The sequence below is a fragment of the Stegastes partitus genome, unplaced genomic scaffold (genome assembly GCF_000690725.1).
Source record: "Stegastes partitus isolate 25-593 unplaced genomic scaffold, Stegastes_partitus-1.0.2 Scaffold1079, whole genome shotgun sequence".
Lineage (NCBI taxonomy): Eukaryota > Metazoa > Chordata > Actinopteri > Pomacentridae > Stegastes > Stegastes partitus.
In genome coordinates, this window is record NW_007578810.1 from 179,937 (window position 1) to 194,970 (window position 15,034).

Genomic DNA, 15,034 nt, shown 5'->3' on the forward strand with positions numbered 1-15,034 from the left:
GACTGTGAACACCTGGAAGAATGCTGGACATGTCGATTCCAGGCTTTTGTAGAATAAATATTCCACAAAAATCAACTTTCGTTTTCTGATAACTGTCATTATAACTGTGTCACACTGACAGAAGACATCTCTGAGTTGAGCCACAGTGAGGAAAGAAGGTGTAACAGGACTTTATTTATTTTTAGATGCCCAGAACCTGCTTTCAGAGGGTTAAATACGTTTTTTTGCAGCATCAACTTACATTTAAGTGCCTCTGTGATGTATAGACGCTCTATGGATCAAACTGAGCCAATTCCTGCTAACAGAGACAAGCTTAGCATAAGATATGATGAAACAAAACGTTATTAATCCCAAAGGAAGCTCTTTAGTGACGGTGTTTAGTGCTTGAGCAGGTGTGTTCAGGTGTAACAGCTCCGGTATGAACATCACTGCTCACTATAATAACTTCAGTCTTTGGTTGGGTAGAAAAAGCTGCAGCCTCTTATTACAGAAACGCTACACACTGAATCCAAACACTACGTCGTGGAAGTTCTGGTGTTTGTCGTACCTTCGCTCTCGCTCAGCTCGGGGATCCTCCTCAGCGTGTCGCGGACGGCGGGGATCACCTGGTCGTACATGTGCAGCAGCGGCCTGCAGCTCTCCGAGAAGCTGCCGTGATGCAGCAGCAGCCAGTGCAGCAGCAGCAGACACTCCCGGAGCAGAGACGCCGCCGGGCCGGACCACCACCACCGCTGCAGGGGCGGAGCCACATCTGCAGGAAAACACGCACAACGACAAACATATGGATGGTGAGAAGTGATTCACACAAAGGCCAAAAAAAAAAAACTGTTTTATCTGCATCATGTTGACTGATAAACTACACCATTAATATGCAAATAAATCTAATTTTAAATGGTATTAAAAACAACTGAAAAGGCTTTAAAGTTCAGGACTCCACTGCTGTTTGTGTGTTATTACTGTGGATGCATTGTCATGTACAGAAACCTGCCTTTATATTGTTTAATGTAAGAAGTTGTAGTTAAAATTCTTCAATGTTTGACGAGATGCTGGTTTGATATTTTAGAAACTTTGCCTGAGCTCAGTGACGCTGTTCAACCCCCTGAACCCGCTGGTGGGTATTTAGTCTTTACAAAAGCGCTAAACTGACACCAGAGCGAGGAAAAGCAAAAACAGAAAGAAAAGTCAGATTTTATACTTTCCAACCGTCCTTGAACTAAACATCTGCAGGAAGATGAACTAAACCTGAGCTTAAACTCAGGACGTTTCATCACAATCACATTATTCTGCAGGTTTTATTTATTTAAAAATGGGCAAAAAATAAACAGTTTGTTCTCATCAGATTCTGTAAATAAATAATAATTCTGTGTTTCTTAATTCAACCGTGAAGCCATCAGTGGCTCAGCTGTGACCGACAGTCACGCGACAAAAATTTGGGGATTTTTCAGCTGAACTGCGGCCAAAACTTAAAACAAATTAAAAATGTAAAAAGGTAAATATCTACAGTACGTGGAGCCTCCATTATTATTATTATTTTTTGCCAAGTGTTGGGAACAACTGTGGATAGTTGGAGAAAAGTTGGACATGTTGGTTCCAGGTTTTTATAATCCTCTAATCTTGTTATCTGTGTTGTTCTGCTGCAAAACTGAACCAAATTCACGTCTAAAATCATGAAGCTTAATCAAAATCCTTTCATTCGGTCTAATTTTAAAAACATGCCAAAAAACAAACCATTAGCATGAAAAAAATTATGTTAAAAAAAACAAAAAGCAAACCATGGCACCATGACTGACTCATCTGTGAGCTCAATTTTTTGAAAATCGGTAAACAAAGAAATTCCGCTATCGTTTTTCTAACTTTATTATTCTGCACAGAACACATTTATGAGTTCTCTCTACTTCTAGCCACGATTGTTCTGTTTCCTTAGAGCTGCAGGACTTCATGTTGCAGTGAAAAACGAGCCCACAGTGAGTCAACATGTTAAACCTGGAACCGACCTGTCGAGTCCGTCGGCTCCTGAGAACCACGGAGATCCAACCACTGACGATGGAAGACGATCACCACCGTCTGAACCAGCTGGGAAACAGAGGAAACAGGAAGTCGTGAGGAAAAGACGCAGCGCAGAATGCTAACAGAGCAGAAGGAGAGGAAGCGTTACCTCGGTGTAACACTGACAGCTGCTCCTCAGGCTCCCAGCTCGCTGAGTCAGCAGCCGGCTCAGCAAACGAACCACCTGAGACACAAAGATGAAGCTTTAATGTAAAATACACTGAGAACAAAAACGCTTCTGCATCAGCTGTGAATGAGTTACCTGCAGGTCCAGCAGGATCCAGTCCGTGTGAGCCGCCTGGTCGTCTGGTCTGGTTCTGATAAACTGGAAGAGCTTCAGGAAAACACAAGGATCTAAGAAAGAAAGAAAACAATCAAGATGCTGCCGACGTTCAGCTTTTCCAGAGGCTCCTGATCATGTGGAAACTTTGAACCAACACAACAGAAAAATCATTCATTAACGGGTCTTTGGTTTGTATATAAATTATATTAAACTGGGGCGGGTGTGGCTCAGGTGGTGGAGCGAGTTGTTCTCTAATCACAAGGTTGGTGGTTGGATCCCCCGCCAAGTGTCCTCGGGCAAGACACTGAACCTGAAGCTGCTCCCAGTGGCAGGCAGCACCTTGCATGGACGCTCTGTCGCCACTGGTGTATGAATGTGATCTGCTCTCAGATGTATGTTGTTTTGGTTAAAAGCGTCTAAATGAAACTGTAAATTCTAAATTAGAGACACGGACGTCCCATGTCCTATGTACAGACCACCACCCAGAGTCAGGTTTATGGCCTAAATTAACAGCATTGGTAGTTAACAGAATCATTTCTTGTGTTTCTGTGATGGTTAATACACCAGTATGTAGAAGCTCTTTAACCCAAATGATGTTTTTAATGCTAAAATATAATTATTATTGTTAGTCATGAATTTTTAAATGTATTGTTTTACCAAAAAACAGAAAAAAACAGTAAAGCACATTAATATTTCTTGATTATTTACTTACATTCCTGAACAGATAAATGAGTTTCAGTGCTTGAATGTTAGGTTTGATTCATTTCTGGCTCAGATTTGGGTATGAAAAGGGCGGCTGTGGCTCAGGTGGTGGAGCTTTAGAGCGGCTCGGTTAATGATCGGTAGGTTGGTGGTTCGATTCCGCCCTCTAACCTGTGTCATAGTCGTTGGGTCCTTGGGTAAGACACTTCACCCACTGTGGTATTCACACCCACTGGTGTGAATACGTATGAATGGATTGTTTGAGGTGGTGGTTTGAGGGGCAGAATGGCAGCCACGCCTCTGTCGGCTGTGGCTACCACCACCCGAATGAATGTGTGTGAATGAATAAATGACAGTGTATGTGCTATATAAATCTACTCAGTTATTATTACCAATTATAAAAAGGCGAATTCAGGTTTGAAATTCCTCATTCCTGTTCAAAACGGTAAAACGTGGAGCGCTGAGTTAAAGCGCCTCATGATGCTGGATGGTCGACACATATCGTGCTTAACAGATCGGACAGGTGTTGTTTATTAAATTTGTTAAGCACTGAATATACTTGACATGAACTGTAGTGTGGAGGGTGAACCGTGGCTCCACAAGCTCCAAAAAAACTGAATTCTTTACGCGCATCTCAGCTGCAGCACCAGGTAACTAGAGTCACTCTGTCATGATGAGATAAACTTTGCTAATTCCTGCTACTGACTCAAACAGCACCGTCCACTGAGCCACTCTGGAACAAACTTAGCTAATTCCTGCTAACGGTTACTAGCCTGAGACTTCTGGGATGTTTAAAGGTTCCAACCAAAGAATTCAAAGTGAGCAGTAGAGTTCTGAGACTGTAGCTCAAACTGTTAGAGCAGCTTGTGTTACGTTCCTGTTTTTAGAAATATCAACTGTCAGCTGTTAATTCCCGTCACTGATTATTCAATCTGATTATCAGTTGGGAAAGCTGTGCAGGTGTTGCATAACCCTCGTGAACATAAATAAAAGATAAGGCTGATGTTTGGGCTCGATATCAATCGCAGAGATCCTTAATCACAGATGAATTGAAGTCAGTGCAGCTGCAGCCTCACCGTGCTGAGAGCAGAGCTGCTCGGCCAGCGCCTGGTGGTCGGACATCGACGTCAGCACGGACAAACACTCTGAGACCGTCTGCAGCCGGCTGTCCGCTGAGACGCTGAGAGAAACCACCGGCAGCACACACAGCAACCTGAGGGGGAAACACAGCTCAGGTGTGAGCAGCTTCATATCAGCAGGAAGGCAACACCGTGAAACAAACCCAAAAACAACAGCTTAGTCATCTCTGTGGGAAAAAACAAACACTGTGCAGAACTTTTAGCTCAGTTTCTCCTTTTGAGGAACCACTTTGGCCTCTAAAGGGAAGCTTGTCATCGGTCTGGATGTTTGTTTTGAGGCGGATACATTACAGGAAAACAAAACTTTAAAGCTGAAACACAAAGAGTCCCATTGTGGATGCTCTGCTAGAACTTTCTCTGTAGAACTTTGCCAGAATACGACTGTCATAAATATTTACTTTATCTCATTATGTTCTTTTAAATCAGTTGTTTACTTCCAGAAACGTCCCCAGCTGGTCTCCGTGGACTCTCAGGCTCGTTCCGGCTATTTCTGTCTCGGCAGCGTCACCGTGGTGACAGTAAATCACTGCAGGTAGTTTACAGTCAGACGTTACACAACCGCTGAGTCACCGACACACACACATGCTGATACACACAGCTGAGGGTTGCATCATATCTGTATCTGTGTGTGTGTCATCCTGCACACTCTGCAGTGTAATTAGAGGCTTCAGAGGGTTTCGTGTCGCCTTCACTGCTGCCTGCAGCTCGAATCACGTCTGTGGACTTCATCTGTTGACTTACTCACAGTTTCTTTAACTTTCAGGTTTGGAAACAGGTGAGAATTAAAATAGCAAATATGAACTGAAATGAAAATTTACCCAAAATAATGTTTTCAGGGAGTGAAATGCTCCTTCTTTGATTGATGTCTTGAACCAGAAGAAGGATTTAAAATGTTTAAGCTCAATATTAATGTTTAATAAAGTATTCATCATTCATGAAGCTTTTTTTTAAATTATTATTTTAAAAGACAAATTTCTAATTTTCAAAACAATCTGTGGTCACAAATCAAATCTTTTAAATGTGGATCCGTTTGAAGTATAAACACGAGGACGTTTGGATCAATGAGAAGTTGACTTTTACAACAAAAAGTTTATTTCTTTGATGCGATAAATTAAATTTCAAACTGCGTTGTAGTAACTTAACTTTTATTGTAGGTTGTTTTCTGAGTGTCTTATTTGTTCTTCTCTTTCTTATCCAGCCACACTGTAAATGACGCTTTTGTACCTCAGCGCACTGTGAGTTTAAATAAAGGTTGAATGAATTTGTAAATCACTAACACTCCCTCTGAAACCTGGTGTGTGTGCGTACCTGTCGGTGTGTGTGTGTGCGTACCTGTCGACATGTGCGCGCGGCGTCCTCTCGATCAGCACACACAGCGTCTTCATGGCGTTGCCGTTGAGCTGCTGCCGCTGCGAGCCACCGGCGCCGAGTCCCGCGTCGCACAACCGCAGCAGCGACTGCAGCAAAGCATTCTGGGAGCAGAGACTCGCAGCCGGGCGGTCGGTCTGAAACCAGAAGGAGGGACGAGGAAATCACGTTTCTCTTTAAGAGGATGTAAACAATGTATGACCAAGAATATCAGGAGATTTTCGCTCCAAAGTCACTTTCATATTAGGATCGATATTCTCTGCTGTAGTGGAGAAGAAGAAGGACATTTATTAATGCTTAATAACTCTGAACCCCAAAACCTTCATACTGTGAACATTTTCAGAGCTACAGACCCTCAAAGTACACAGTGGTAGGATGAAATCTCACTTTTATGAAGTTATTAAGCTCAGAAACGATGGAAAAATAGATTAATAATAAGAAAAAAAAAACAGCCAGAAACTGTAAAAAATGAAATTAATGATCAGATGTTCAACTTCCTGATGGTCCTTAATGGAACTAAAGTAAACAGTCAAGTAGAGTCTGTACCTGGTCGTCTGTCCGTCTGTTCTGATTCTCCTTCGACAGCACAGCTTCCACCACCTGAAGGACACACCAACAAAGTTCAGCTCTGCAGGTTCTTCACAGTCTTTAAGATTCAAAGTGTTTATTGTCATACGAGGTGTGTCAGAAAACCTCCAGGACTGGTGTCACAAAAGATATGTTTCAAACCCTTCAGACGATCAACTAGCACATCTACAGAGAGATCCGTTTGCTTCGTTCAGAGAAGAGGTGAGAGTTGTGGCAGGACCAGTGGTGGCTGCTTCACCATGACAACGTGCTCACGTTGCCCTGAGCATCCCACAGCTCCTGGTTGAGAAGAACATCTCCGTGCTGGAGTAACCTCCCTACTCACCCCACCTGGCTCCGTGGGGTTGTTTCCTCTTCCCCAAGCTCAAGGGAGTCATCAAGGGGACCCGCTTTGAAGACGACATCAAGACGGCTGTGACGACAGAGCTGAGGAGGATCCACGGCGTTTCATGCATGGTGGCGTGAAAGCAGAGAAGGCTGAGGAAGTGTGTTAGACTCCAGGAGGATTACTTGGAAGAGGAAAACTGGTAGTTTGGATTCAAAATACATCTTTAGTGACACCAGTCCTGGAGGTTTTCTGACACACCTCATATGTAGAGAATGGACCCGTACTATGAAATTCTTTCTTTACAATTCACCACAAATGCCAAACAATGTGAATTCTACATACAAAATAGGGGAAAAAAATGCATATAAATGAAAATAAAAAAAGATAAATACAGCAATGGACGGCACACCAATAAGGAGGAGTGCAACATCAGCTTTATGTGCAATAAGAACCACAGACAGAACGTGACACCTCCAGAGAAAACTACTGATTTATGTTTTATATACTCTGAAAACTGTTAAATGATGCAGAACACACTTATTATGTCCTCACCTCGTCGCTGTGAACCAGCAGGAGGCCGAGGAGCCTCACAGCAGCCAAACCAGCGTCCTCCACACTGAACCCAGTCAGACCCGCGTCCTCCGGCCTCCCCGGACCGCCAGAGCCGGAGGCTGCGGAGTCGGACCGACCGCTGCTGCTGCTGCTGCCGGCTGAGGTGGAGCGGAGCGAGTCCAGAACCTGACGAAGCCGAGACAGGTGGAGGTCCAGCAGAGGGAGGAGGAGGACGGCTCCGGGACACCTGGACCTGCACACACATATATATATATATATTTAATATTCTGTGCTCACATAAATTAAAACAATCACACAAACGGTTGATGTAAATACCATCAATTAACTCAGATGTTGTCAATGAACCAATCAGAAGCTTCCAAAGCCATGACATCATCAGCAGGGCTTTCCCAAGCAGTTTGAAGGTACAGTAATCTTAGTGTATGGAGACTTGTAGATCTGCTTCATTCAGCTGTTTAGTTATAAATGGATTGATTACAGAAGAATATGAACATAGAAAACTCACAAACCACAAAATACATTCAAGTCACAACATATAAAATCAATCAAACATGAAAACTTACCTCAAAACCTTTTCAGAATCGTTTTTTAAAATCTACAATAATTTTGGTGTATTTATTGAAGCCGTTACCTTCTTATTGTATAATACTTTCAGTTAGAGACCCTTAAAGGACACAGTGGTGGGCAATATTTTCACTTTTATGACATTATGAAGGTCAGAAATGATGGGAAAATAAACTAATAAGCAAAAAAAACTGCAAAATGACACCATTTATCAGCCCAAAAATTGTAAAAGCAGAAACAATTGCTGGATTTTTAACTCTTGACAGTTCTTCAACTACTTGAAACGTCCCCAAATGTTATATTTAATTTAAATTGTTTTCTTTCATGTCTCATTAAAAACTCAAACATCTGCACTAACCAGAATCTGTAAAAAGCAAAAAAAAAAGTATGTAAAAAAAAACACCTGTGGAACTTTTGACTGTAATTTTCTATCCTTGTTAAATAAAAAACAAAATAAATCCAAGTTTAATTTTTCTCCTGTTTTATGATTTACTGAACGTTAACTGTGTTGTTGCTGCAGTACCATCATTCGGCCACCAGAGGACTCTGCTGTCCACGTGATGGTTTGAGTTCTAGCAGCTGCTCCAACAGGTCGGTCAGACTTTACCTGTTTGTGCCGTCGGCCGGTTGGTTCTGACTCAGCATGTTGAGTCCAGTCACAGCTAGACTCTGGACTGGACTCAGAGCCGCCGTGGGAGCTCCGCCTCCACCTCCAGCGGCTGCAGGACCAGACTGGAGCAGAAAACCTGCAGACAGCCGACTGAACGCACGACAGTCGGTCCAACAAAGACATTATTTATTTATTTATGAGTCAGTTTCTAAAGTTTTACTGAAAATGTGCAGATTTGGCGTCACAACGTGGTGACGGCTGGTCGCGTTAATTCTGTGATCCTCAAAACCTGCCGGGGGGGGATTTGAAAGACACGTTCATGAATATTAGGCCGTTTATCGGAGCCAGAAGCTGCACAGCGGGGAGAATTTTCCAGAGATTTGAAGCTTGAACACCAAATCTGAGCTTTAACGTCGTGATACTTCATGAAAATCACTTCATTCTGCATGCGTGGCTTTAAAAAGTTACCACAGATAAACCGTTTGCTCGAACTAAATCCTAAAAAAAACAAAAAATTCTGTTCTCCTTGATGAAACCGTGAAGCCGTCGGTGACTCGGCTGTGAGCGACGGTTATGTGACAACAATTCAGAGTTTGTTTAAAAAAATAAAAAATAAATGAGTCCGATATGAGCAAACTGGGAATCCTGTTTCGCTGCGTCGCTGTCACAGTGTCGTCATGGTTACAGGCATTTACCTGGACGTCAGGTGTGTTTCGGCCACGGACAGCAGGTGTGAGAGGCCGAGGCTGCTGGGAGACAGAGGCTGCTGCAGTAACAACCCCAGCAGGACGCCACCTGGAGGACATCACGGGAACACACACACAGGTTATTACAAACATCATAAAACATATTTACATAATCATAATGAAATTCAAGTGACATCAGGGAAGTTCTACAGACAGGAGACGAGAACCAGTCCAGTGAGGTTTAATTATTATATAATTAATAAAGGCTAGTAGAGGTGCTGCTTATTAAATCAGAGGTTTGTCCATTTTTACTCCATTTACCCTCTAAAATCCAAAAACAAACAAACAAAAAAAAAAAACACAAAGTTTTTTAGAGGTTTTTGTTTAGTTTTGTTTACAATTTTTTAATCATTTTGTATAACTACAAGTCATTGTCGAGATGATCATAATTTTGGACACGTTTTTTGTCAATATCAAATCATTTCAGACACTTTTTTTTGCTATAAACTCTTAACTGTTGATGCTTCCTGGACATTTTTATTTTGGTTTTTGGAGCAAATATTCAGTCAATTTGGACAAATGTTTCGTCATTTTGAACAAGTTTAAATAATTTTCTAACAGTTTCGAGTCATTTTCGTTACATTTAGACATTCTGGACAAAGTTGGAGTCATTATGGACGCGGTTTGTTGGTCGTTTTGGACTATTTCTTTTGTTATTCTGCATAAATTCTGAGTCATTTTAAGTCCTTTTAGGCAATTGTTGATGCTGTCTGGAGATCTGTCATTTTGGACACATTTTGTATATGGTTTTTTGTTTTGGGGGCAAATATTGAGTCAATATGGACAAATGTTTAGTCACTTTGAACAAGTTTTAGTAATCTTCTGGAAGTTTCAAGCCATTTTTGGCATTTTTTTTTTGATTCTGGAAAAAGTTGTTTTTGTTATTTTGGACAACTTTTTGTTATTCTGGACAAATTCTGAGTTTGACAAAGTTTGAGTAATTTTACAGACGTTTCCAGTCATTTTGGACGGATTCTGTGTCATTCTGAACAAATTTTGGGTCACGTTTTGACAGATTTGCTTTATTCTTCAACATTAACGCGGCTGTGCTCTGTGATTTCATCCCCAGGGTCAAGACTGTCAAGACAGAGTTTAACTTTAACACACGAGGAAACTACTAAACAACGATCTGAACCTTTTGATCCTTCCTCATAATCAGGACCAGATGTACACCAGGGGCACTCGTGTAGCGGTTCTGAAAAGACCGACCTTTCTGCTGTCGATGAGCAGCTACGACGGACACGAAGGGGTCTGGACGAGTCGCTTCCTGTCTGTCGATGGATCTGCTGCTGGACACCGTTCTGTCCGCTGCAACATAAAGACTTTAACTGTGAGCAGAGATTTAAACCTCGTAAACAGGTTTAAGCACCATCATCATCAGACCCACCGTCTCTCCGGGTCTTCACCGGTGTGGTTCTGGACGTTATCTGGGCCCCAAACATCTCCTTGGTGATGAAACCGTTTCCTATCGGTGAAGACGAGCTGCTGCCGGTCCCGAGATTCGTCAGTACTTTAGGGCTGCGAGCACAGAGAAAGAAAGAAGAGTTTAATAATTAGAGATGGAAGATGACGATCAGGGGTTGTTCAACGCTGCACGGCGTCAAATAGGAGTCTGTAAACACCAAGTAAAGCATTTAACTGATTGAGAAAACAGATAAACAGAAGCACAACTAAATGGTCAACAACACAAAATACTCAACATGTCTGACTGACCCATAGGCTTTCCGCTTATCACAATATAAATCAACCACTGAACAGATAAAGATAATTTACATAAAACATTTATCTGAACAGTTAAATCTGGCGTCTGTGATGCTGAGGGCGACTGACCTGTTCCTGGGCAGCGGCGAGGACGCGGCCTTGTTTCTGTCTGAACTGTGCAGTTTGGTCTTCATCTCATTGATCTCCGCTTCTTTAAACTGCAGCTCCGACTGCAGAGACTGAACCTGAGCACAGAAAACGAGTCAATCTGAGGATCAAACGCACTGTTAGGGGGAATAAAACGACATTTCGTTTATCTGCGATGTGAAAAAATACAGCATTTTTCACCAGATTAACTGTTTTATGAAGAATTAATCAATCTAGAATGATTACAGTGGTTTTGTACAGGAACACGTCTTCACAGAAAATTAAAAGTAACTTAAAACAAGGTGGTGTGTAGAGGGGAGGATATTCGGTTTTATAAAAACCCTGCTACGTGTGGACGAGGCCTCAAACAGACTTCTCTTGTAGATCCGTCGATGCTGGAACGATAACTCGAGCAGCCCTTCGTACTGCATCTGCGCACATGTGTTTTTAGCTCCTCACCTTCTTGTTGAGCTCCTTCTCCCTGTCGCTCTGCTCCTTCAGCTTCTCGGCGTCCAGCAGCATCTGGTTCTGCCTCTGAGCCTCCTTCTCCTGCTGAGCTGCTCTCAGAGAGTCTCTCAGGACCCGGATCTCGCCGCTCTTCAACAGGATCTCCTCCTCCACCTCCTTCAGCTGATAACACACAAGACACGCTCATCTAAACCTGACCACGTCCAACCATTTATCAGACAGAAACTGTTCTTTCATGTAGTGTTGATATTATACAGCTGAAGCTGGAATGATTTGACACAGAAAATATTCTATATGATCCTGTCAGCATAGAATAAGACATTGATTAACAACGCTGTATGTATAATACTTTAATAAAGCACTGCTAAATTTAAAGTTTTGTCACTATGATTGGCTGAGCTGCCTTCTCAAACGTGTACCGGCGATGCTTGTATTTTTATACAGCGGGTCTCACCTTCCTCTTCAGCTCCGCATGCTGAGCCTCCAGGAGACGGTAGGAGTCGTCTCGGTCCGACCCGAACTGCTGCTGCCTGGTACCTGAACACACAAGATGGCGGAGCTTCGTCAACACAAAAGCAGCACCGACTGCGCTGTTTGACTTTCATTCTGTCGTCTGCTTGTTCAAGAACGCTGCAAAGGTTTTAACACAGTCAGAGTTCCCCAACTGACAGGACGTACATTCACTGTGATTCACAAACTCAGTGTTCAGCAAATTTCCTGTCAGATCCTGCCTGTACTCTCTCAACATCTACCGATCTATGTCGTCCACGTCTCAACTGTTACCTCTAAACATCACCTCACGTATGAAGAATGTTCACACGTGATGACCATGAAACATATTTAGAGACTGAACCAAAGTTTACATCTGCTATCAAAGATGTAATGGCTTACGTTCTATTTTCATTCAAATCAAGTTAAAAATGTCAACCTGGAGAGATGAAAATCAGCAGATTCCTGTTTTGGAACATTGTCAGAGGGACTGAATCATATGAGGATGCAGGTGGTCAGTGGGACTAAATCTCTGAATAAACCAGATTTGTTTACATACGAGCATATTTCAGAGTTCTGTTCAGTTCTGTCCTGAACTCACCCAGAGGTTCCCTGCTCGGTGTCCCAGCGTTTCCTCTGTTGAAACCGACAGAGTTCTCTCTGCTCTGACTGGTCCCGCTCAGAGGTTTGCTCCGCCCCGCGGAAAACGCCCGGGTCGACCCGCGGGCCGCCTCCGCCTGTTTGGTTCCGGGTTTAGACGCCGTCCCGGCCCCCGCGGCAGCTGAGGTGATGGCCTGCGAGGCGATGATGTCGATTTCATCCAAGTCATCCTGAGTGAAGCCTTCGTCGTCTCCAAAAGGGTCGTCGAAGGCCGCCGCGGTCACCACGCCCTGGTTCAGGCCTCGGAGGCGCTTCGTGGGGGGACAGTTCATGCTGGGAGAGGAAAGAGACAATCTACGTCAGAGCTTTGACCTCCAGACAACTGTTGGTTTGCACTGTTGTTGGTGTTTCATTATGCACACAGTTATCAAGACTGTCAGACTACAAACTGTGTAATAACTGGCTTCAAATTTATTCGTCAGAGGTGCAAATGACTTTCATCTCCAACAATGTTTAAAAGACTGCAGAATGCTGAACTAAAATCCAAGCAAGCAGGTGTATTTCTGCAGCATCTTACATCGCACAGAGATGAAGTTTTACAGAACAGACTATTTGAATTACGTGCACACAAACGTCATAGAACAATTCAATCTTATCGACTACAACAACGGGGAAGACAAGAATAGAAATGCAAACAATCAAGAGATAAAGATGGCAATTTGATTTTGAAAAAGTGAATTAAAGTGCAGACAAGTTGAACAGAACCACTGGATATTTAGAGCTGACTTCACAAAATGAAAGTGAGAATCAAAAGAGAGGAAGTTATTTTAAATAATCAGCAATTTGCATGAATGAAGCCTGTTTAAAGTCAGGATTTTGGTACTAATGGGGATCCCACAAGGTATTTAAAGGCAGTGATAACGGTTTAATTGAGCCTTTTCTGTAACTTAACAGCATTGCAAACGTCTCTGTAAGCAAATGTCATTAATTATTCCATCACTTTCCCTGATCTTTAAGGTTTTTGCTGTGGTGTTGTTTCTGTACTGGTTTGTTTGGCAGGTATCCTATCACAGTCAGAACTCTGGCAGCACTAAAAGCCAGTAAAACAACTTGCAGCTGATTATTAATTAGATGCAAGAGAGTAAAATCTGCACTTTATGAGCTAAACGTGGGCTAAACAGTGGTGTGGTCCAGCTCAGTGCTAACCGGTACTGCTGAACCGTGTGTTTAAAAACTCATGTAGCACCTGATAATTGAGGTTCCTCTGTTATTTTTGTTTGTTTATTTGTTTTTTTCTGTTACCTGGTGTCTCCTGAGCCGCTGCAGTCACTCCTGTTAGTGGCTGTTAGCTAAGCTAGCGCTAACCAGCTGCGATTCCAATGGGGAGTTAGCCTGCTAAGCTAACAAAGCTACCTCCCTCAAAACAGCAGTTAAAAATCTCGTAACACTTCATTTATAAATGACGTTAGACGTGTGTGGTAACGGCGCTCCTTCACACGCTGCGTCGGTGCGAAATTAACTGGAAAAATAAGCTGCTAAACGGCTAAAAAGCGGACAAACTGAACTGAATTGAAGTGGTCGAAAGGGCAAAAGTCTTACTCTGCCCGCTCCGGTGCCGCTGACAATCTGACCAATCACAGCGCTGCACTGACAGCTTGGCCAATCACTGCGCAGCTCCGACTCCCGGACCAATCAGAGTCGCCCATCCGCTGAACTGGGTCGCGTACGGGTGCCGCGTCAAGACAAAATAGTTTATGAAGTGCGAAGTGCGAAGTACGAAGTGTACGCGAAAAGAGAAAATGAAACTGAAATATACAAATAAGAGCCACAACCAGGATCTGTTTGATTACGGAGCAGGTTTCAAAGCAGGAAACAAAGTAGAATATACAATGAAGGATAAAATATTTAAAAAAAGCAAGTACTGGAAGTGAAATAAAAGGCAAGTGGACCAAATCAAAGCTATTATAAGACAGTGAAGTGACACAGATCTCATAGAAGAACGTTTGATGATGTCTTTCTTCTTCTTCTTCAAAAAAGAAAAATATTTCACCTTTAATATATGACATTACAGAAACGTTCTCTCATCTGAGGCCTCAATAACATCTGGAGAACATTTTTGGAATGTTGTTTTGAGAGCGTTTGTCATTTGCTATCATGGAATCATCATCTGAATATTGATTAACGTTCCCTGCCAGCTCTTGCAGACTTCGCAGCCTCTCCACTGGTCTGGTTCCTCATAGAGTAAAGACGCCCACAACGCAGCTGATGTTTTCCGACTCCGGCTTGACTTTTGCTGCTCAGGTGACCCAACCGGTGCAGCCTCGTTGTGCCCACCTGAGGCGGCTCACCCAGATCGGATCATTCCTCTCCGCTGCAGACTCAGAAAAGGTCACTCGTGCTTTTATATCCAGACCCCACTGCAGTTAATTCAAAATGCTTCTTCCACGCAGCGACCACACGCTGATCACTTGTTTTTAAAACTCTTATTCGTGACTTGCCGACTCCCTCGACCTTAAACAGCCTCAGATCCTCGAGCAAGATCAAGATCTCAGGAGGACAAACTCAGTGTTCTCTTTAAAATCTGTTCCTAAGACTCACTTTAAGGCCTTTTCTTAACTGCAGGATTCTAGCAGTGGTGTTGTGCCTTGTTTCTCTGGGAAACTTTAGTTTGTTTTTCTATTA

The 15,034-nt window shown here is 42.9% G+C and overlaps 1 protein-coding gene across 1 annotated transcript in view; it reads right to left on the reverse strand.

Moving 5' to 3' along the window:
* The window catches only part of atrip (ATR interacting protein), a 14,710-nt gene extending 971 nt beyond the window's left edge, over positions 1-13,739 (reverse strand). Inside the window, exons 1-17 of the mRNA XM_008295833.1 lie at positions 13,655-13,739; positions 12,354-12,685; positions 11,718-11,800; positions 11,255-11,425; positions 10,778-10,893; positions 10,335-10,465; positions 10,157-10,255; positions 8,897-8,996; positions 8,199-8,351; positions 7,007-7,259; positions 6,085-6,138; positions 5,503-5,675; positions 4,108-4,244; positions 2,309-2,400; positions 2,156-2,230; positions 1,995-2,073; positions 548-751 (exon numbers count right to left, since the gene is read on the reverse strand). Coding sequence (XP_008294055.1) covers positions 548-751; positions 1,995-2,073; positions 2,156-2,230; positions 2,309-2,400; positions 4,108-4,244; positions 5,503-5,675; positions 6,085-6,138; positions 7,007-7,259; positions 8,199-8,351; positions 8,897-8,996; positions 10,157-10,255; positions 10,335-10,465; positions 10,778-10,893; positions 11,255-11,425; positions 11,718-11,800; positions 12,354-12,684 — 2,251 coding nt within the window. The 5' untranslated portion in view covers position 12,685; positions 13,655-13,739. The remainder of the gene's footprint in view (positions 1-547; positions 752-1,994; positions 2,074-2,155; positions 2,231-2,308; positions 2,401-4,107; positions 4,245-5,502; positions 5,676-6,084; positions 6,139-7,006; positions 7,260-8,198; positions 8,352-8,896; positions 8,997-10,156; positions 10,256-10,334; positions 10,466-10,777; positions 10,894-11,254; positions 11,426-11,717; positions 11,801-12,353; positions 12,686-13,654) is intronic.
* Positions 13,740-15,034: the final 1,295 nt, after the last annotated feature.